This window comes from Hemitrygon akajei, chromosome 8 (assembly GCF_048418815.1).
Source record: "Hemitrygon akajei chromosome 8, sHemAka1.3, whole genome shotgun sequence".
NCBI lineage: Eukaryota > Metazoa > Chordata > Chondrichthyes > Myliobatiformes > Dasyatidae > Hemitrygon > Hemitrygon akajei.
Window position 1 is genome coordinate 10,746,661 of NC_133131.1, and position 23,199 is coordinate 10,769,859.

Genomic DNA, 23,199 nt, shown 5'->3' on the forward strand with positions numbered 1-23,199 from the left:
CTCTGCACCCTTTCTATGGCTTCCACATCCTTCCTGTAGTGAGGCGACCAGAACTGAGCACAGTACTCCAAGTGGAGTCTGACCAGAGTCCCTATATAGCTGCAACATTACCTCTCGGCTCCTAAATTCAATTCCATGATTGATGAAGGCCAATACACCATATACCTTCTTAATCACAGAGTCAACCTGCGCAGATGCTTTGAGCGTCCTATGGTCTCGGACACCAAGGTCCCTCTGATCCTCCACACTGCCAAGAGTCTTACCATTAATACAGTATTCTACCATCATATTTGACCTACCAACGTGAACCACTTCACACTTATCTGGGTTGAACTCCATCTGCCACTTCTCAGCCCAGTTTTGCATCCTGTCAATGTCCCGCTGTAACTTCTGACAGCCCTCCACACTATCCACAACATCCCCAACCTTTGTGTCATCAGCAAACTTACTAACCCATCCCTCCATAAGTATCTCTGTGTGCAGAAGCGCATCTCGGAACGCACAACATTTCAACCCTTGGAAGTGGATGGGCTACAGAAGCAGAAGACCACGAACATACACTCAGTGTTCACTTTATTAGGTCTAGGAAGTAGAGAATTAAGTAGCCACTAAGTGTACAGTAGGTTAATTCTTATCAGTGGAATTCTGTTCTCTCTAAACTGAGTATGAGAAGATCACGAATCTTTTTTGATACGGTCTTTTTCTTTCATCTCTTGAAGCTGCTTCTCATTCTTCTTTCTCTTGTAACATTTAATAAAATTATCATAATCAACAAATCTTGGGCCTCTTTCTTGACTTCTGAAGAACCTTTGGATCACAAAAGTGTCAGGAACCAACACTGCCATGTTGTCTGTGTGACTTCTCTGTGAGACATGGCTGGGGGAGAGAGGCAGGACAGATTCCAGCTGGCCTTGCTGCTGACCGATGTTCGGGTGAACTCCCGGAGCAACGTTCAGCTCCCGTGCTAACACAAGAGGCTGCCTTTAACCACAGGAGGCACAAGAAGCAGCTGCCGATGCTGGAGTCAGGAGCAACAAGAAAGAGCTGAGTGGGTCAAGCAGCATCTGTAGAGAGGGAAAAGATTTGCGGATGTTTCTGGTCGAGATATCGGGGCAAAGGGTGATTGATCGGTTTAAAGGGGAGACTGGGATGGGCGAGATTGGAGATTGAAGTGACGGCTGCAGGGTTTGCTTTATAAGGAACCTACGTCATTAAAATAGATTGTTCAGCCCATCTTATGTTTACCCATGTATGTATTGAACTGTGTTGTTTTTGTAATCAATCGATGTGATAAAATGGAGTTGTATCACCCCAGAGTGCTAAGCTGATAGGTTGCAGTATATGAGTGTGATTAAGGTAACAAGAAGAAACTGTAAGAAATGTGTTGACTAAAGGAATATGTGACTACAAGCACGCAATGTACTGAACATGGTGCAAGAGTAAAGGCTGATTTATACTTGTGCATTGCATCAACACTGTAGGTAACGCGTACCCTACGCTGTAGGGTGACGTGCACCTCTCCAGAAAAGTTACTCACACGTCATGGCAACGCAGACCGCAACAACTGTGATTGGTCCGCTTGGTAGCATCGCATTTCCTCCTACTCATTTCCGGTTGCTTCCACTCCGCCATGTCTGTACACCAATGCGAAATAGATTAACCAAATCGTCAAATCTACCTGCCAACACACGAAAATGTTTGAAATGCATTTCCTCGTCCATGTCTCTCACAAAGAAACTCAACACAGTGGCATAGAAACCCCACCGCCAACTAGTTTCTTGGTGCTCACCAATGCATGCTCGCTATGGCATAGAGCGACGCAGAAGTGAAAATCACGGTTACGGCATAGGCTGTGGCGTAGCCAATACGAACAACTATAAATCAGCCTTAAGAAAGTAGCAGAGATGAGTCAACTGCAGATGGCAGACCACCACAAACGTGTTGATTGATGATCGGAAGAACTGTGTTCAGTGGAAATAGTAACCTCACCTTGTTCTTGTGTATAAAAAGAATCCTTTGTAAAAGGTGTGTTGGAAGTCTCCTGGTGGGAGTGGAGGTGAGTTTCCTGGAATAAAGAATAAAGGTGTTTGATAAAGATCCACTCAGCTTTGGCATTGTGTTGTGTGAGACTTAGCAGAGAGATACCGGGTGCCCTGTCCGGAAGGGTGGGCCAGCTCCAGTGACCCAGGTTTGATCGTGACTTCAGGTGCTGTCGATGTGGAGTCTGTGTGTTTTCCCCCGCCCCCCCAAGGTTCTCTCCCACATCCCAAAGATGTGCAGGCTGGTAGGTGGAAGAGAGATCATTGAAGAGCATAGCGTCCCTGTGCACAGAACGGGGCCAGGCCATTTCAAAGTGCATATATGTCACTATATACAACCCTGAGATTCATTTTCCTGTGGGCATACCCGATAAGCCATAGAATAATAACCATCATAGAACTGCCCAGCTTCAGTGTTCAATCAGAGTGCAGAAGGCAACAAACTCTGCAAACACAAAATAGTAAATAAATCAACAATAAATATTGAGAACATGAGATGAAGAGTCCTTGTAGATGAGCCCATTGGTTGTGGAAAAATTTTAGTGATGGGGCAAGTGAAAATGAGTGAAATTATTCCCTCCTCCGGGTTCAAGAGCCTGGAGGTTGAGGAGTAGTGACTGTTCCTGAACCAGGTAGTGCGAGTCCTGAGGCCCCTGTACTACCTTACTGATGGCAGCAGTGAGAAAAGAGCATGTCGTGGGCAGTGGGGGTCCTTAATGATGGATGCTCCTTTCGTGCAACAGCATACCAAGACAAGACAAGGATTCAAGTAAAGAATTCTAGGGTGACATTTCCTATTGGAAAGTTATTTTACTAATTCTGAAGTATTATTAGTGTATTATTAGCACTTTAATGTGTAGATTATTTTGGCTATCAATTCCTGTATTGTAATTGGTGATTGATTATGCAAATAAGGAATTTCAACATGCACGAAGTTTTCAATTGGTAAATACCTGTATCTGACTAGTTATTTTCTGTATAGAAATAGCATGTCTTAGTTCATACATTTTAACAGTTTAATGACGGGGGTAAATTAAGTGAGATTGAGGGACCTGTTTCAGAGTCCAGGTAATCAGCGATGACCAAAGTGTTGGTTCTGTGACTTTTCACGTTATACACCCTGGATGTTAATGTTCTGGACCATGGAATTGACTTTGTGGCCAAGTCTGCAGATGATACAGGCACAGGTCATGTTGAGGAAGCAGCAAGTCTGCAGATGGACTTGGACAGATTAGGAGAATGGGCAAAGAAGTCACAGATAGAATACAGTGTAGGGTAGTGTATGGTCATGCACTTTGGTAGAAGGAAGACAGGTGTAGACTTTTTTTAAAGTGGGGAGTGTATTCAGAAATCAGAGGTGCAAGGGACGTTGGAGTCCTGGTGCAGGATTCCCAATGGTTAACTTGCAGGTTGAGTTGGTACTGAGGAAAGCAAATGCAATGTTCGCATTCGTTTTGAGGACTAGAATTTAATAAGAATGCAATGTTGAGATTTTATCGGGCATTAGTCAGACCACATTTATGAGCAGCTTTGAGCCCTGAATCAAAGAAACAATGTGCTGGCATTGGAGAGAGTCCAGAGGAGGCTCACAGGAATCCCAGGAATGAAAGGATTGACCTATGAGGAAGGTTTGATGGTTTTGGGCATGTACTTGCTGGAGTTTAAAAGAATGTGGTGGAGTCTCATTGAAATTTACAGAATATAGATAGAGTGGACATGGAAATGATATTTCCTATAATGGAGTCTAAGACCAGAAGGCACATCCTTAGAGTAGAAGGATGTCCCTTTAGAACAGAGATGAGAGGGAATTTCTTTAGCCAGACGGTGATGAATCTGTGCAATTCATTGCCACAGACGGCTGTGGAGGCCAAGTCATTGGGTATATTTAAAGCAGAGGTCGATAGGTTCCTGATTAATCAGGGTGTCAAAGGTTATGGGGAGAAGTTAGAAGGATAGGGATGAGGGGGATAATAAATCAGCCCAGACGGAATGGAGGAGCGGACTTGGTGGGCTAAATGGTGTAATTCTGCTCTCGTGTCTTATGGTCCTATGATCTAAAGGAGTGAAAAGTTTCCAATGCCACGCCCTCTCCCCGTGGTGCCCAAGTTTGGAGTGACCCTGCAGTTTAAGTTACGTGAGAGAAAGGGAGTAGGGTAGGAAAATTTTCTAGAATTTTAGAGAGAGTTTGAAGAACTAAACAAAATATCTCATTACCTCAGCTGCGAGTGGGTTGGCAGGACTTTTTCCTCTGAAGGCTTACTCCAAAGTCAGGGCATTAAGTATAGGAAGTGGGGAGAGGGGCATTATGTTGCATTTGTGCATGACGTTGGAGTATTATGTTCAGTTTGGTGACTTTGCTGGTTCCTTATTCAGTGAAGTGTAGGGGAGTGAGGAGTGATTTTAGAGAGGAGTATAAAACTATGGGGTGCATCGATAGGGTGAACGCGCACTGTCTTTACCCAGGGCTGGCGAATCCAGAGTGCATGAGCTTAAGGTGAGAGAGGAGAGATTTAATTGGAACTTTTTTTAATCGAGAAGGTGGTCCATTTATGGAATGAGCTGCCAGAGGAAGAGGTTGAAGCAGGAACTATAACAACATTTAAAAGATCTTTGGACAGATAGACGTATTAGACCAAACCACGTAGAAGCAGGATTAAGACATTTGGCTCATTGAGTCTGTTCTGCTGTTCAGTCATGGCTGATTCATGATTTCCTCGCTATCCCATGCTCCATAAACTTTCTCAGCTTTACTAATCAAGAACCTATCGACCTCCGCTCTGAAAATGCCCAATGACTTGGCCTACCACAGCCATCTGAGGCAATGAATTCCACAGAGGTTTCTATCTTCACAGATGCTGCCTGACCTGCTGAGTGCTCTCACCATTCCCTCTCTCCTCTGATTTCTGGTACCTATCCCTCTGTGGTTCTCTTCCTTAAGTGGTGGGTTTGAAGACCCTGCAACAGCACCCACTGGTCAGTGTCCAACCCTGCTCCAAAACAGGCAATTGTGTAATTGTTGAAATTGAAGCCTAGCCTCTGAAAGCTGATTTCCGGTTAAGATGGCGCCTTCATACAATGCTCCTTCAGCCGACATCTTCTGGATAGATCATGAAACCATATATTTTACTTTTATGTCTTTTACATTTGATTTTCGTCTTGGATGTGATTCCGGAACTGTTGGAGCCAATAATTTGCAGTTTGGAGGTTGTTTGGGAGTTTCAGTGCTTGGCAGTCTCTGAGAGAATTCCAGGAGGCAGAGCCAGCGTACACGAACTGCAGGACAACTGCAGGGAGTGAGCCAGTGTTCAACTCCATTTCGCTGATTCAAGCTTCCATTGTTTGCCGATTGAAACATTGAGGGGGAATGCAGAAAATGAGCGCTAGCTGTCTGCCTTTTGATTGCTGGTGGGATCGCTCTGCTACGGAGAGAGGTGACTGCCTTTTGATCACAGATGGGATCGCTCTGCTACGGAGAGTGGAGACTGCCTTTTGATCACTGATGGGATCACTCTGCTACGGAGAGTGGAGACTGCCTTTTGATCACGGATGGGGTCGCTCTGCTACGGAGAGTGGAGACTGCCTTTTGATCAGTGGGGGAATCGCTCTGCTACGGAGAGAGGAGATTGTCTTTTGATCACTGGTGGGATCACTCTGCTATGGAGAGAGGAGACTGCCTTTTGATCACGGATGGGGTCGCTCTGCTACGGAGAGTGGAGACTGCCTTTTGATCAGTGGGGGAATCGCTCTGCTACGGAGAGAGGAGATTGTCTTTTGATCACTGGTGGGATCACTCTGCTATGGAGAGAGGAGACTGCCTTTTGATCACGGATGGGATCGCTCTGCTACGGAGAGGGGAGACTGCCTTTTGATCAGTGGGGGATCACTCTGCTACGGAGAGAGGAGACTGCCTTTTGATCACGGATGGGGTCGCTCTGCTACGGAGAGAGGAGACTGCCTTTTGATCACGGATGGGGTCGCTCTGCTACGGAGAGTGGAGACTGCCTTTTGATCAGTGGGGGAATCGCTCTGCTACGGAGAGAGGAGATTGTCTTTTGATCACTGGTGGGATCACTCTGCTATGGAGAGAGGAGACTGCCTTTTGATCACGGATGGGATCGCTCTGCTACGGAGAGGGGAGACTGCCTTTTGATCAGTGGGGGATCACTCTGCTACGGAGAGAGGAGACTGCCTTTTGATCACGGATGGGATTGCTCTGCTACGGAGAGGGGAGACTGCCTTTTGATTTGTGGGGGATCACTCTGTTACGGAGAGAGGAGACTGCCTTTTGATCACGGATGGGATCGCTCTGCTACAGAGAGAGGAGACTGCCTTTTGATCACGGATGGGATCGCTCTGCTACGGAGAGAGGAGACTGCCTTTTGATCACGGATGGGATCACTCTGCTACGGAGAGGGGAGACTGCCTTTTGATCACGGATGGGATCACTCTGCTACGGAGAGGGGAGACTGCCTTTTGATCACGGATGGGATCGCTCTGCTACGGAGAGGGGAGACTGCCTTTTGATCGCTGGTGGGATCGCTCTGCTACGGAGAGAGGAGACTGCCTTTTGATCACGGATGGGATCGCTCTGCTACAGAGAGAGGAGACTGCCTTTTGATCACGGATGGGATCGCTCTGCTACGGAGAGGGGAGACTGCCTTTTGATCGCTGGTGGGATCGCTCTGCTACGGAGAGGGGAGACTGCCTTTTGATCACGGATGGGGTTGCTCTGCTACGGAGAGGGGAGACTGCCTTTTGATCAGTGGGGGATCGCTCTGCTACGGAGAGAGGAGACTGCCTTTTGATCACGGATGGAATCACTCTGCTACGGAGAGGGGAGACTGTCTTTTGATCACTGGTGGGATCACTCTGCTACGGAGAGGGGAGACTGCCTTTTGATCACAGATGGGATCGCTCTGCTATGGAGAGGGGAGACTGCCTTTTGATCACGGATGGGATCGCTCTGCTACGGAGAGGGGAGACTGCCTTTTGATCACGGATGGGATCGCTCTGCTACGGAGAGGGGAGACTGCCTTTTGATCACGGATGGAATCACTCTGCTACAGAGAGAGGAGACTGCCTTTTGGTCACTGGTGGGATCGCTTTGCTGCCGGAGAGAGGAGACTGCCTTTTGATCACTGGTGGGATCACTCTGCTACGGAGAGAGGAGACTGTCTTTTGATCAGTGGGGGATCACTCTGCTACGGAGAGAGGAGACTGTCTTTTGATCAGTGGGGGATCGCTCTGCTATGGAGAGGGGAGACTGCCTTTTGATCACTGGTGGGATCACTCTGCTACGGAGAGGGGAGACTGTCTTTTGATCAGTGGGGGATCACTCTGCTACGGAGAGGGGAGACTGCCTTTTGATCACGGATGGAATCACTCTGCTACGGAGAGGGGAGACTGCCTTTTGATCACGGATGGGATCGCTCTGCTACGGAGAGGGGAGACTGCCTTTTGATCACGGATGGAACCACTCTGCTACAGAGAGAGGAGACTGCCTTTTGGTCACTGGTGGGATCGCTTTGCTGCCGGAGAGAGGAGATTGCCTTTTGATCAGTGGGGGATTGCTCTGCTACGGAGAGAGGAGACTATCTTTTGATCAGTGGGGGATCACTCTGCTACCGGAGAGGGGAGACTGCCTTTTGATCGCTGATGTGATCGCTCTGCTACAGAGAGGGAAAAGCCTACCGCTGTACCTGGAGAATGTTACCCGGGTTTTCTGCATTTAGGGTGTAGACTTGGACTACAGACTTTTTTCAGTCTTATAGTTTTTTACATTCTGTGTTTTTCTCGGGTTTTTTGTGCGCAAGGGAGGGGGATTTGGGGGGCGGCGTGCCTGTTCTGTTTCTGTTTGTTTTTTGTGTGGGAAGGAGGGATTAGGGGTTGATGATCGTGCTGCTGTTCTTTTCTCTATTGGGTTTGTGGCTATCTGGAGAAGAAGAGTTTCAGAGTTGTATTCTTTGATATAAATGAACCTTTGAAGAAGAGCACATAGTCAGTGCTTTCAATAATTATGCGGCTTCTTGCAGTATTGGTTGCAATTAATCAAATGGGTTCCTGTTTAATACGGACAGAAACATTACAGCATGATATCCACTGATCTATTAGTCCATTTTAGTATTATAATCCATCAAGGCAGCTCTGTCCAATTGCTCTTAATTATGTATGGGGGAGCTGAGCTGATATTAAATCACCAGAGTTAAAAATAAAACTGCTTGGAAGAAACTCAAGGAAAGTAGACATCATTCTTTCATTCAAAGCCAGACGAAACACAAAGATTCAGAATCAGGCTTATTATCAATGATGTATGTTGTGAAAATGTGTTGATTTGCAGCAGTGGTACAGGGCAATACATTTAAAAATACTTTTAAGTTACAATAAGAAATATACAGTGGGTTCCAGTTAATTGGAGCAGCCACTTATTTGGCACAACTCTTAAAGAACAAAAAACTCATTGGGAAGATAGCCGGGATTCCCTTCATTTATTTGGGACACTCTACTGCTTAATGGGACAGGAGACTGTTACCAAACAGTTTTTAACAAGCTTCAGTCACGTGCACTTGAGTGCCTGTTAGACACCACACTGTGCTTCATGTAAACAGTTTTTAAATAACGTCAGTTGCGTGTGCTTGTGTTCTAAAGTAGCGATATTTGTCACTGACGCAGGCAGTACGATAATTGAGAACTGTCTTGCTCACTGTGGTTTTAACCATTCAGGCTTGGAATTGCCTGGAAAGGCCGGGGGGCGGGGGGTGAAAATGAAATTATTTCACTACCTCAACCAGTTAGGAGCTACAAATAATTTGAAGGTATCAACAAACGTCTTGTAAGTTCATTGAAAATGAAGATTTGGAGGATGCAGTTATCGATAGCACTGTATAAAGGCAATCCATTATCTACAATAGCTGCCTGCACTGATTTTCTTCATTTACAGTCAAAAGAATGTGACGTGGATGAATTCCTCCATTGATAATTATAGTGGATAATTATTACGGTTGGGACACATCAGTACCAGTACATCTTGGTCCAATTAAGCCATTGCCCCAGTTTCATGGAAATAGTTAAAAAAGTATAAAAAGACAAACTACCATATATCTAAGTCAGAAATTTTGTATTTAATGAAATGAAGAACACATTAGAACAGTATGAGTATTACTACAATAGTACAAAACTGTGTATTAGTTCCTAATAGTTATTAATCCAGTATACACTGCCACGTTCTTTTGATCAACAATAAATGAACAAAATTAGTGCAGTCAACTAGTGCAGCTAATGGGCAGCCTTCATATAACACTATCAATGGACTGCATCCTCCAAATCTTCACATTCATTGTAACATTCAAGATAATTGTTGATCCCTTCAAATTTTTCGTAGTACCTAATTTGTTGAAGTAATGAAGTCATTTAATTTACACTCCCGGCCGTTTCTGCCATCTCCAAGCCTGAATGGTTGAAACCCTAGTGAGCAAAGCCATTCTGAGTTGTCTCAAAGCTTATTCCTCACCAACTGTCAGTGACAAAATCACTGGTTGTTGAACACAAACACATGCAACTGACAATATTTAAAACCTGTTTGCTCTAAATACGGTGGAGTGTCTAACGGGTACAAGTGCATGCATGTGACACTAGTTAGAAACTTCAGCAACAGTCTCCTGCTCCAATTAAGCAGCACAGTGTTCCAAACAAAGAAAGTGAATCCCGGCTATTTTCTTCATTAGTTTTTGTTCTATAAAAGTTGTTTCCCAATAAGCATACTTACATATATATGCATGCACAGTATGTACAGAATATATGTGCAGCACTGTGCAAAATTCTTAGGCACATGTAAAAAAATTCAGTAAAATGAAGATGCTTTTGAAAATAATGAAATGAAAGGTTTCTGAATATAAAAAAAACTATAAAGAGCAGTAAATTGTAAAAAAAATCAAACCAATATTTGGTGTGATCACCCTTTGCCTTTAAAACTGCAGCAATTCTCTTAGGTACACTGTCATGCAATTTGATAAGAAAACTGTCTCGTAGGTTGTTCCGAGCATCTTGGGGAGCTTTCCACAGTTCTTCTGCAGACTTTGGCTGTCTCGTTTGCTTCTGTCTCTCCAGGTAAACCCAGACAGCCTCGATGATGTTGAGATCAGAGCTCTGTGTAGGCCATACCATCTGAAACCAAATAAAAAAAATCTAGGGTGTATATGTATGTGTGTGTGTGTGTGTGTGTATATTCTCCATCTGCTTTGTATTCTGTGCTGCTGCTTAAAAGCATCATTTGCATCAATGACCGATGCAGACCGAGGATTGTGCAGTGATCAGCCCACGTGTCGCCAAACTTCTGCCACCAAAATAACGTGCCCACGACCTACTAACCCTAACCTGTGGAACATGGGTGGAAAACCCTCACAGTCACGTACAAACTCCTTACGGAATTGAACCCTGATTGCTGGCACGGTAAATTGATTGCGCTGACCGCTATGGTGCTGTCACCCAACATTTGGAGACTGCCCCTTCCACAGTATAGTGTGGGGGGTATCAGCATAGACAGCAGTGCCCACCCTGCTGGGCCTAGGCCTGGGGAGCTTCTGTAGGCCTGTCACACAGCATCAGTGCAGGTCCAAGGCCAGTCAGTGGAAAGACTTCGCCATTCTCCTAGAAGCAACTGGCCCATGTTCAACTGTACACAAGGAAGCTTTCTCTGCTTTGGCCTTTGAAGTCCCCATTGGATATTTGCTACTACTGTGAATATGGCAGGGTTTTTGACTAGTGTCACAGATCCGTTTTCCTCTCCGAGAATGGAATCCTGCCTGTTCGAGAAAGGCGGGGGGGGGGGGGGGGTGTGATGCTCAACACAAAAGGTCTGTTCCTTAGAGTTTCCGTGCTCTGAATCCCAGATTTGGAGACAATCGCGGGAGAGAGACCCTGAGGTAAGTTGGGAGAATTTGATTCACTGGAACTGTAGGGCTGCTGATGCTGTGCACGGAGACGGACTAATCCCCGGTGTTCTGTTTTAAATGCAGGCATTCCAACCCTGATCATCCTCGACCAGGAGGGAAAGATCATCACTCGGCAGGGGAGGGCGGCTGTGCTGAATGATATGGATTGCAAAGAGTTTCCGTGGCATCCGAAACCGGTATTAGAACTTACAGAGTCCAGCGCCATGCAACTGAATGAGGGGCCCTGCCTGGTTCTGTTTGTGGGTATGAAGTGCTCGTCGTGAACCTCCCAGTCTAGACTTCAGTCTGCCTCTGTGTGTGTGTGTTATTGGTGATACTTCTGTGTGTATGTGAGAGTGTGTGTCTTCACTAGTGATACTTTGTGCTTGCACATTGCCTGAGTGTGTCAGTAAAGTCCCGGTGTGTGTATGTCTGTATATACAGTGTGTGTAAGAGTGTGTGCCCTCATATATGATACTTTGTGTGTCTGTGTGCACATTTCATGTTTGTGCACAGTCACTGTGTATACATACGTGTAAAAATGTGTGTCTGAGCGATGTCGGCATGCATGGTAGGTGTGTGATTAAAAGGTGCGCGAGAAAGTCTACGTGTGTGTGCACGTTTATACAGGGTGGTGTGTGCTGGCTCTGTGAGAGTGCCCATCTGTGTGGCCATATATCTGAATCCATGTGTGAGTGTATAACATGCCTGTATTTTATTTAAAAATCTGGACCCTGGTTAAAATTTCACAACATTCATTTAAAGCCTTAAGTCATCGTCACCATCCCATAATAAACAGCACAACTTTATCACTCAGTATATCTATCACCTGATCGACCTTCGGGTAACCGCCAGTTCTTCTCAGCGCAATCACCTGGTCATTATGGGAAACAAAGGTGGTGCAGTTGTGTTACTTTTATTAAAGTCATGACTTGGTGCAGAGCAGCCTCCCGTTCGGACTGCAATCGGTTTGACAGCCGGGGGTGACCGCTCTCTGCATGTTCAGTATGTGTAAACCAAGCCCGATGCCCGGCCGGGTGAGATGAGTTAGAGAAGGAGGCAAAGCACTTCACAGAGGTCATAGGTCAGAACACCTTAGTGCCCATCCTTGCCTCCCCCATACCTTCCCTCGCCCACTGGAACAAGTCCTGGACTTTTCCTGAAATTCTGTCCTGCATCTCCCCGAGATCACAGTCTGGCTGTCCTTCCCATGGTCTTGGTCTGTTCTCCTCATCAACTCTGATGTCCCAGTTCATTCAGACAACATTCCCAATTTTGATCAGATCATTGTGATCAGAAAGTAACTGAGGAGGCAGGCCACTGTGGGAAAGATAAAACTGTCTGAAAAAGAGGGAGCTAATTGAGGTTTCTTAAAGCCTGAGTGTATACCGGGGGCCCAGACGTGTCCAAGTGCTGAGGTAGACAGCACGGGCCCTGTGGTTGTTCTGAGTCCCAGTACTGTGCTGATCCACATCTCCACACTGGGTTCCAGTTCATTCAGGCACACAGAGGCAAAGACACCATCACTGTCTCTCTCACACAGGGAAAGATACACGTACTGTACGTGTAACATCTCACACTCATATGGTGTAAAAGTGCGCACGCACGCACGCACACACACACACACACACACACACACACACACACACACACACACACACACACACACACACACACACACACACACACACACACACACACACACACACACACACACTCAATGTCAGTAACACCAAGGAATGTGTTCATTGTGGACTTCAGGAAGGGGGAGTCGAGGGAACACACACCCGTTCTCATCGAGGGATCAGCAGTGGAAAGTGTGAGTATTTTCAAGTCCCTGTGTGCCAGCGTCTCTGAGGACCGATCCTGGGCCCAACATACTGATGCAATTACAAAGAAGGCACAACAGAGGCTACATTTCATTAGGGGTTTGTGGAGATTTGGTACGTCACCAAAGACTCTCGCAAATCTTTGCAGATGTACCGTGGAGAGCATTCTAACTGGTTGCATCACCGTCTGGTACGGAGGGGCCAGTGAAGAGGATGAGGAAAAAGCTGCAGGAAGCTGTAACCTCAGCCAGCCCCAACATGGGCACTAGCCTCCCCAGCATCCAGGACATCTTCGAAAGGTGATACCTCCAACAGGAGGCATCCAACATTAGGGACTCCCATCACTCAGGATGTGCCCTCTTCTCAGGGAGGAAGTACAGGAGCCTGAAGACGCACACTCAACATTTAAGAACAGCCTCGTCTCCACCGCCGTCAGTTTTCTGAATGGACAATGAACGCTTATACACTGTATCATTATGTGGTTCACTTCTTTTGTTTTATTCTTGCACTAGTTATTTAATGTAAATATTATACATATTTCTCATTGTAACTTGTAGTTTTATGTATTGCAATATACTGCTGCCACAAAGCAACATATTTCATGATTTATGCCAGTGACATTAAATCTGTTACTCACATACAAGCACACCGCTTATGTAGTCCCCGGGGCACATTCACATTAATTCATATTCATATTCATTTTTATTCTCCCTCTCCCCCTCCCCCTGTGCCCTCCTCCCCCTCTCTCCCTCCCCTCTGCCCCCTACCCCTCTCTCACACACATCACACATATGTAAAAATACATACATCTGCACACCACACACAGAGATAGAGTCACACATACCGCCCTCCTCTACATCATCACGCACTCACAGAGTGAAAGCTTCCCTGACAGTTCCTGTACAACTCACCCCTCACCAGGAGGGACATGCCCTTTTCCCACTGGGAGGAGGATCCAGGCCAGACGACACACACAGAATGGCTGAGGGAAAAGCTTCTTCCCCTCCAGACCACGAGCCCAGGAACAACATCTCACTACGTGTTTACAGTATTTTGTTTATATTGCTTATTATAACTGACAGTAAATGTTTACAAGCTGCACTGTGCAAAGCAACAAATGTCCCCGACATATGTGAATGATAATAAACCTGATTCGGAGTCAATTGCTGCGCTAACACCAATTGGTGTAGCGTTTACCTTTGATCACCATTTCCCACACGACTCAGTACATTGCTTAAACAACAGAATAGCAAGCGTGAACCCAGTAAAACCTCTCCAGGCTTCTGCTAAGCTTGTTAATCATTTTACTGCCCTTGTTATTGTCCTCCCCAATCGTTACTGTCCTCTCTAATGCTTCTAATTAGTTCATTTGCTCGGTTATATTGCCCTCCAAATTCCACCAGTGGTTTTATTGCTTCCTCAGCCAGGGCTCTGCCCCAGCTGCCCTCCCCTCCCCTCCCCAACGCCACGGGAGCTGTTTACTGGGTGCTCTTTTAACTCATCGAGTGCTGCTGTCCAGCTTGCTACGGCAATAAAGACCGTGATGAAACGACTTTCTGTTGCCACATCTCCCGCCCGGTGTGGGGGTTCAATTACTGGAGTAGTACGCGGAGCTCCAGACAGAGCAGCTGGGGAATTTCAGTTCGTTAAATAAGTTCGGGAGTTTTATACATAAAACCTTGGCTGACTACTTGGAGGAAGGGGTTACATTTTTGGAAGATAGTGGAAGCGAGGGCTGTGGGGAAGAATTCAGACGATCAAAGGGGAATAAAAACTAGGTTTAATGGGATAGGGGAGAGATTTCAAAGGGAACAGAGGGATGGTAACTTGACACAGAAGGTGGTTATATATGGAATGAGCTGCCAGAGGAAGTGGTTGGGGCAGATATAATAGCAACCTTTAAAAAACATTCGGATGAGCACCCGATAGGAAAGGTTTAGACCAGGGGTTCCCAACCTTTTTTATGCCGTGGACCAATACCATTAAGCAAGGGGACCGTGAACCTCGGGTTGGGAACCCAATGCGGGCAAATAGCACCATTGTCAGCATGGAAGAGATGGGCCGAAGGGCCCTTTAATGTGCTGTATGACTATAACAGCTAGAAAGTTCACGGCCACGTGGCAATGTGGCAGGGAGAGGGAGAGCAATTTCTCCTGGTCTCCACTGGTAAAGAAGGCAAATGCAATGTTAGCATTAATTTCGAGAGGACTAGAATGTAAGAGCAAGGATGTAATGCTGAAGCTTTATAAGGCACTGATCAAACTGCACTTGCGGTATTGTGAGCAGTTCTGGGCCCCTTATCTAAGAAAGAATGTGCTGCCATTGGAGAGGGTCCAGAGGAGGTTCACGAGAATAATTCTGGAAATGAAAGGGGTAACATGAGAAGCATTTGATGGCTTTGGGCCCAGACTCGCTGGAGTTTAGAAGAATGAGGGAGATCTCATTGGATCTTAGGCGCGTGGATGAGAGAAAACGGGAGGGCTGTGTAGGAGGGAAGGGTTAGATTGAACTTAAAGTAGGTTAAAGGGTTGGGACAACATTGTGGGCCAAAAGGCCTGCTCTGTGCTGTGGGGTTCTATGTTTTACAATAGGAAAACGGAGAGCTATACGGGAGGGAAGGCTTGGACTGATCTTAGAGTGGATTAAAGGGTCAGCACAATATCATGGGCAGAAATGTCTGCACGGTGTTCAAAGGTTCTCCTGTTGTAAATACCCAGCATGTCAAGCAGCACCTGTGGAGAGAGAGGAGAAGAGTTAACATACCAGATCAATCGTTCTTGATCAGAACTGGGAGAAGTTGGGATTGAAAGTGGAGAGGGAGAACAAAAGGAGGGAAAGCAAGAGTTAAGGAGAGGTGGGGGGGGGGGGTCTGTCAGTGAGTATCGGCAGGGATCAAGAAGTAATGGGCCTACAGCTGCCATTTTATTTCCCATTTCCACCTCCTGGATGCTTTACTCCAGCGTGCCGGTGACTCTTCCTGTTTTAACTTTTTCCCCAGATTCAGAAGAGGAGGAACTGGAGCCAGCAAAACAACTGATCCAGCCGATCGCGGAAAAAATTCTCTCAGAGCACAAAGCGAAGGAGGAGGATCCCCCACTGTTGTTCTTTGTAGCAGGAGAGGTAGGTCGATGATACTCTGTGACCACTTTATTAGGTACACCTGCTTGTTAATGCAAATATCTAGTCAGCCAGTTGTGGCAGCAACTCAATGCACAAACGCATGCAGACATGGATAAGAGGTTCAGCTGTTGTTCAGACCAAACATTAGAGAATTGGGAAGAAATGTGATCTAAGTGGTTTTGACCATAGAATGATTGCTGGTGGCAGACGAGGAGGTTTGTATCTCAGAAACTGCTGATGATCTGACACTTACACGCACAACATCTCTAGAGTTTGCAGAGAATGGTGCAAAAAAACAACACAGTGAGCGGCAGTTCTGTGGGCAAAAACGAACTGTGAGAGAGGGCAGAGGAGAATGGCCAGACTGGTTCAAGCTGACAGGAAGGCGACAGTAACTCAGATAACCACACGTTACAACAGTCGTGTGCTGAAGAGCATCTCTGAATGCACAACATGTCAAACCTTGACGTGGATGGGCTACAGCAGCAGACGACCACGAACATCCACTCAGTGCTCCCTTAGTTAGAGGGGATACCTCATAAAATGGCCACTGTGTTCCTTCTGAGGCCAGGACTTCTTGGAGTACAGGAGATGGAGGGGTGACTGTACAGAGGTTTATAGGATAACGGAGGTACAGATAGGTGAATGAAACCTGTTCCCCAGGGAAATGGTATCAAAAACTAGGTGGCGTAAGATTAAGGTGAGAAGGTGGTGCTTTAGAAGGGACTTGAAGGGCACCTTCTTCATGGGGAGGACTGTATGATAAAATGAGCTGCCAGAGAAAGTGGTTGAATTAAAGCCATTTAGACAGGTTTAGAGTTGGGGTTCCCTACTTTTTTATGCCATGGACCCCGGCCGTTAACCAAGAGGTCTGTGGACTCCAGGTTGGGAATCCCTGGTCTAGAGTGATAAGGGCTAAAACGGGATGAGATGAGAGGGGAGTTTTGGTCAGCATGAATGAATGGGCTGAAGGGCCTCTTTGTATGTGCTTGTGGAATCGTGCTCTTCATTAGGGTTTTGGCTTCCAGGCTTGTTATGTACAACAAACTCTGTACGGTAAAATCCCAACCCTCCAGCACTCTCGGGAAATTGGTGGTGCCGGACTAGCAGAATTTGCAGACTCGAGGATATTGTATAACTATCCTTCCATATCACTTCTTTTTGACCTGTCATATGGCAGTATAATCCATTTCCCAGTGAAGCCGGAGAGCGTACAGGGAAATGCACGAACCCTCCAGCCGCAGACCCCGCCACATTCCTGATCCTTGGTATTCCAAACCTCGAGTTTGGCCCCGGACAGACCTGGCCCACATTCCGGACTTCCACTCCAGTCACCGTCTGGAACCGCGGCTCATGCTCAGGACGTATGAGCGGGCCATCAAAAATAAATTGGATACCTGATTATCAGAGTTTTACTCTCATAGCAAATCAAGTTCTCATCCTTCAAACATGCGCGCGCGTGTGTGTGTGTGTGTGTGTCTGAGAGAGAGAGGAGGGAGTAGTCAAAGACGGAGCACAGCAAGCTCCCATAGAGTAATGAGGCAGTCATGTGTTCATGCTATAAGACATAGGAGAAGAATTAGGCCATTTGTCCCATCAAGTACTCTGCTATCCCATTACGGCTGATTTATTTTCCCTTTCAACCCCATTCTTCTGCCTTCTCCCTTTGACACCTTTACTAATCAAGAACCTGTCAACTTCCGCTTTAATTTTTTCTGATGACTTTGCCTCCACATTTGTCTGTGGCAATGAATTCCACAGATTCATCACCCTCAAGCTGAAGAAATCCCTCCTCAGCTCCATTCTAAAGGGATATCTTTCTACTCTGAGACTGTGCCAACACTATAGGAAACGTCTTCTATCTAGAACTTTCGACATTCGATAGGTTTCAATGAGATAGCCCCTATTCTTCCGAGCTCCAGCAAGTACAGGCCCAGAGCCATCAAGCGCTCCTCACACGTTAACCGTAAGTTGCATTCACGAGGGTGAATTCTGCCGCCTCCCTCCTAAAGAAGCGAGGTGGGCCCTCCCGTACCTCAAGGGTGCTGGGTACCTGCACCCTACTCCAGCACAGTTGCAGACCCAGTGTCCCACAGAAAGGGCAGAGAGCGGCTGAACGGCGAGGTCCCCCATTGGACACAGGGACACTCCCAGCACAGTGGAGCAGCTGGTAGGGGCTCCGCCTCATTGTGCTGGAGACCTGGATTTGTTCCTGACTTCAGGTGCTGTCCACGTGGAATCTGTATGTGGCCCCCTCTGACCGCACGGGTTTCCTCCGAGTGCTCCAGTTTCCTCGCTTATCCAAAGGGCGGGCAGCGGATGTGGTGGAATTGAAGGATGTCCCTTTAGAACAGAGATGATAGATTGATTGATAGATACTTTATTGATCCCAAAGGAAATTACTGTGTCACAGTAGCATTACAAGTGCACAGATACAAATACCAGAAGAGAGGTGGAAAGAATAAAAAAAACAAGTTACCACAAACAGTCTAACAGTCATCACTTCCCCAGCTACAGTTTGACTCGTTATAGAACCTAATGGCCAAGGGTAACAGTGAGGCATTTCTTTAACCAGAGGATGGTGAATCTGTCGAATTGATTGCCACAGATGACTGAAGGCTAAGTAATTGGGTATATTTAAAGCGGAGGTTGATGTGTTCTTGATTAGCAAGGGCATCAAAGGTTACGGGGAGAAGGCAGGAGAACGGGGTTGAGAGGGGTAATAAATCAGCCATGGTGGAATGGTGGAGCGGATTCAGAGGGCTGAATGGTCTAATTCTGTCCCTGTGTCTTATGCGTTTAATTGTTCTTAGTGTGTCAGTGAGTGGATCAGTGTCAAACGGTGGCTGATAGACTTTGTGGGCCAAAGGGCCTTTTCCCTTGTCTATCTCTGTATGACTCTTAAGAGGCCAGGTGCATCAGTAAGACCCCCTCCATGGCTCCTGCTTGCACGAAATGTTTGTAAGGCCTTTTCTAAGCTGCAAGGATGAACTTACAGAAGCCGTGGCTGAGTTAAAGACAAAGCACGTAAAGTCGAGGGAAGTTCCTTTGGTTTTTTATTAATGGCAGTAATTTTCAGAAGCCTCCGGTGTAAGCGTTTGTGGAGGGGAAACAGACTAAACACGTTCTCTACTCGTTAAGGACATTCTGTTGCCAAGAATAATGCTGCCGAGTCTCCTGCTGGGAAGCAGCTGGTGTTCTTCCTCAGCCTCCAGCCATTCTCTGGGGAGGGAATCTCAGTCAGCTCACCACTGTCCAGGCCCAGACACAGAGGCTAAGGGTCATGGAATCCGCCGCCTAGTGCCAGGACGCCAGGCCCTGAATGTTTGTGAATAAGTACGTAAGACATAGGAGCAGGATGAAGACACTCGACCCATCAACTGTGCTCTGCCATTCCATCATGGCTGATTTATTGTCCCTCTCAACCCCTTTCTCCTGCCTTCTCCCTGTAATCTTTGATGCCCTGACTAACCAATAACCCACCAATCTCTGCATTAGATATACTCGCTGACTTGGCCTCCTCAGCCATCTGTGGTAATGAATTCCACACTCTGGTTGAAGAAATTCCTTCTCATCTCTGTTCTAAATGGGCGTCCCTCTACTCTGAGGCTGTGCCCCTAGCCCTAGACTCACCCACTATAGAAAACACCCTCTCCACATCCACTCTTTCGAGACCTATTAGCATTCCATAGGTTTCATTTTTTCTAAACTCCAGCTAGTCCAGCCCAGGGCCATCAAACGCTCCTCATATGTTAACCCTTTCATTCCCCGGGTCATTCTCAAGAACGTCTTCACAAAAAGAAATGTGGAGGGTGGGGAAAGATTGAAAGTGAATGTTTTGGCCTTCATCGGTATTCAGACTTTCTCAGGGCCTACCGAGAAATAAAATTAGTATTAATATAGATATTGGTTTATTGTTGTCACATGTACCAAGATACAGTGAGAAGCTTGTCTTGCATCCTGTTCATACAGATCAGATCATTGCACAGTCCAAAGGGGAAGAACAAGGTAAAACAATAACAATGCAGCATAAAGTGTCACAGTTAAAGAAAGTGTGCAGTGCAAGTACATAATAAGGTGCAAGATCATAATGATGTAAATCGTGAGGTCGAAACTCCAACTGATTGTACAAGAGGTTCATTCAAGAGTCCGATACTGGTAGGATAGAAGTTGTCCCTGAGTCAGGCTTTCAGGCTTTTGTATCTTCTGTCTGATGGGAGGGGGCAAGACAGATTGTCTGGGGTGGGTGGGGTCTTTGATTATGCTAGCTGCTGTGCTGAGGCAGAGAACAGTAGACAGAGTCTACAGAGAGGAGGCTGGTTTAGAAACATAGAAAACCTACAGCAAAATACAGGCCCTTCGGCCCACCATGCTGTGCCGAACGTGTACTTACTTCAGAAATTACCTAGGGTTACCCACAACCCTTTTTTTCTATGCTCCATGTACTTATCCAGGAATCTCTTAAAAGACCCTATTGTTTCCACCTCCACCACCGTTGCCGGCAGCCCATTCCACACATTCACCACTCTCTGTGTAAAAATAACCCCACCCCTGACATTCCCTCTGTACCTACTTCCAGGCACCTTAAACCTGTGCCCCTTCATGTTAGCCATTTCAGCCCTGGGGAAAAGCCTCTGACTATCCACACGATCAATGCCTCTCATCATCTTATACACCTCTATCAGGTCACCTCTCATCGTCTATCGCTCCAAGGAGAAAAGGCCGAGTTCACTCAACCTATTCTCATAAGGCATACTCCCCAGTCCAGGCAACATCCTTGTAAATCTCATCTGAATCCTTTCTATAGTTTTCACATCCTTCCTGTAGTGAGGCGACCAGAACTGAGCACAGTACTCCAAGTGGGGTCTGACCAGTGTCCTATATAGCTGCAACATTATCTCTCAACTTTTAAATTCAATCCCATGGTTGATGAAGGCCAATACACTGTATGCTTTTTAACCACAGAGTCAACCTGCATTGCAGCTTTGAGTGTTCTATGGACTCGGACCCCAAGATCCCTCTGATCGTCCACACTGCTAAGAGTCTTACCATTAATACTATATTCTGCCACCATATTTGACCTACCAAAATGAATCACCTCACATTTATCTGGGTTGAACTCCATCTGCCACTTCTCAGCCCAGTTTTGCATCCTATCGATGTCCCGCTATAACCTCTGACAGCTCTCCACACTATCCACAACACCCCCAACCTTTGTGTCGTAACAAATTTTCTAACCCATCCCTCCACCTTCTCATCCAGGTCATTTATAAAACTCACGCAGAGAAGGGGTTCCAGTAAAGCTCCCTGAGGCACACCACTGGTCACTGACCTCAGTGCAGAATATGACCCGTCCACAACCACTCTTTGCCTTCTGTGAGCAAGCCAATTCTGGAGCCACAAAGCAAGGTCCCCTTGGATCCCATGCCTCCTTACCTTCTCAATAAGCCTTGAATGGGGTACCTTATCAAATGCCTTGCTGAAATCCATATACACTACATCTACTGCATCAGTGTATTTAGTCACATCCTCAAAAAATTCAATCAGGCTCGTAAGGCACGACCTGCCTTTCACAAAGCCGTGCTGACTGTTCCTAATCATATTATGCCTCTCCAAATGTTCATAAATCCTGCCTCTCAGGATCTTCTCCATCAGCTTACCAACCATTGAAGTAAGACTCACTGGTCTATAATTACTGGGCTATCTCTACTCCCTTTCTTGAATAAGGGAACAACATCTGCAACCCTCCAATCCTCTGGAACCTCTCCCATCCCCATTGATGATGCAAAGATCATTGCCAGAGGCTCAGCAATCTCCTTTCTCGCCTCCCACAATAGCCTGGGGTATATCTCGTCTGGTCCCAGTGATTTATCCAACTTAATGCTTTCCAAAAGCTCCAGTACATCCTTTTCCTTAATGTCTATATGCTCAAGCTTTTCAGTCTGCTGTAAGTCATCCATACAATTGCAAAGGTCCGTAGTGAATTCTGAAACAAAGTATTCATTAAGTACCTTCACTATCTCCTCCAGTTCCATACACACTTTTCCACTGTCACACTTGATTCGTCCTATTCTGTTACATCTTATCCTCTTGCTTTTCACATGCTTGTGGAATGCCTTGGGGTTTTCCTTAATCCTGCCCACCAAAGCCTTCTCATGGCCCCTTCTGGCTCTCCTAATTTCATTCTTAAGGTCCTTCCTGCTAGCCTTATAATCTTCTAGATCTCTATCATTACCTAGCTTTTTTGAATCTTTCATAAACTTTTCATTTCTTCTTGACTAGGTTTTCAACAGCCTTTGTACACCATGGTTCCTGTACCCTACCATCCTTTCCCTGTCTCACTGGAACGTACCTATGCAGAATGCCACACAAATATCCCCTGAACATTTGCCACATTTCTGCTGTACATTTCCCTGAGAACATCTGTTCCCAACTTATGCTTCCAAGTTCCTGCCTGATAGCTTCATATTTCCCCTTACTACAATTAAACACTTTCCTAACTTGTCTGTTCCTATCCCTCTCCAATGCTATGGTAAGGAGATAGAATTGTGATCACTATCTCCAAAATGCTCTCTCACTGTAAGACCTGACACCTGACCAGGTTCATTTCCCAACACCAGATCAAGTACAGCCTCTCCTCTTGTAGGCTTATCTACATATTGTCAGGAAAGCTTCCTGAACACACCTAACAAACACCACCCCATCTAAACCCTTCGTTCTAGAGAGATGCCAATCAATATTGAGGAAATTAAAATCTCCCACCACGACAACCCTGTTATTATTGCACTGTTCCAGAATCTGTCTCCCTGTCTGCTCCTCGATGTCTCTGTGACTGGTCTGTAAAACTCATCCTGTAGAGTTATTGACTCCTTCCTATTCCTAACTTTCACCACAGAGACTCCATGGACAACCTCTCCATGACTTCCTCCTTTTCTGCAGCCGTGACACTATCTCTGATCAACAGTGCCATGCCCCACCTCTTTTGCCTCCCTCTCTGTCCTTTCTGAAACATCTAAAGCCTGGCACTCGAAGTAACCGTTCTTGCCCCTGCCCATCCAAGTCTCTGTAATGGCCACCACATCATAGCTCCAAGTACTGATCCATGCTCTAAGCTCATCCGCTTTGTTCATGATGCTTCTTGCATTAAAATAGACACATCTCAAACCATCGGTCGGAGCGCATGCCTGGTTTCTGTGATGTGCTGTGCTGTGTCCATACCTCTCTGCAGTTTCTTGTGGTCATGGGCAGAGCAGTCACCGTACTGAGCTGTGATGTATCCAGATA

General features: G+C 46.2%; 1 protein-coding gene across 1 annotated transcript in view; it reads left to right on the plus strand.

The window, feature by feature from the left end:
* The window catches only part of nxn (nucleoredoxin), a 160,555-nt gene that overhangs the window by 119,123 nt on the left and 18,233 nt on the right, over positions 1-23,199 (plus strand). Inside the window, exons 6-7 of the mRNA XM_073053221.1 lie at positions 11,051-11,230; positions 15,794-15,915. Of these exons, the coding sequence (XP_072909322.1) occupies positions 11,051-11,230; positions 15,794-15,915 (302 nt within the window). The remainder of the gene's footprint in view (positions 1-11,050; positions 11,231-15,793; positions 15,916-23,199) is intronic.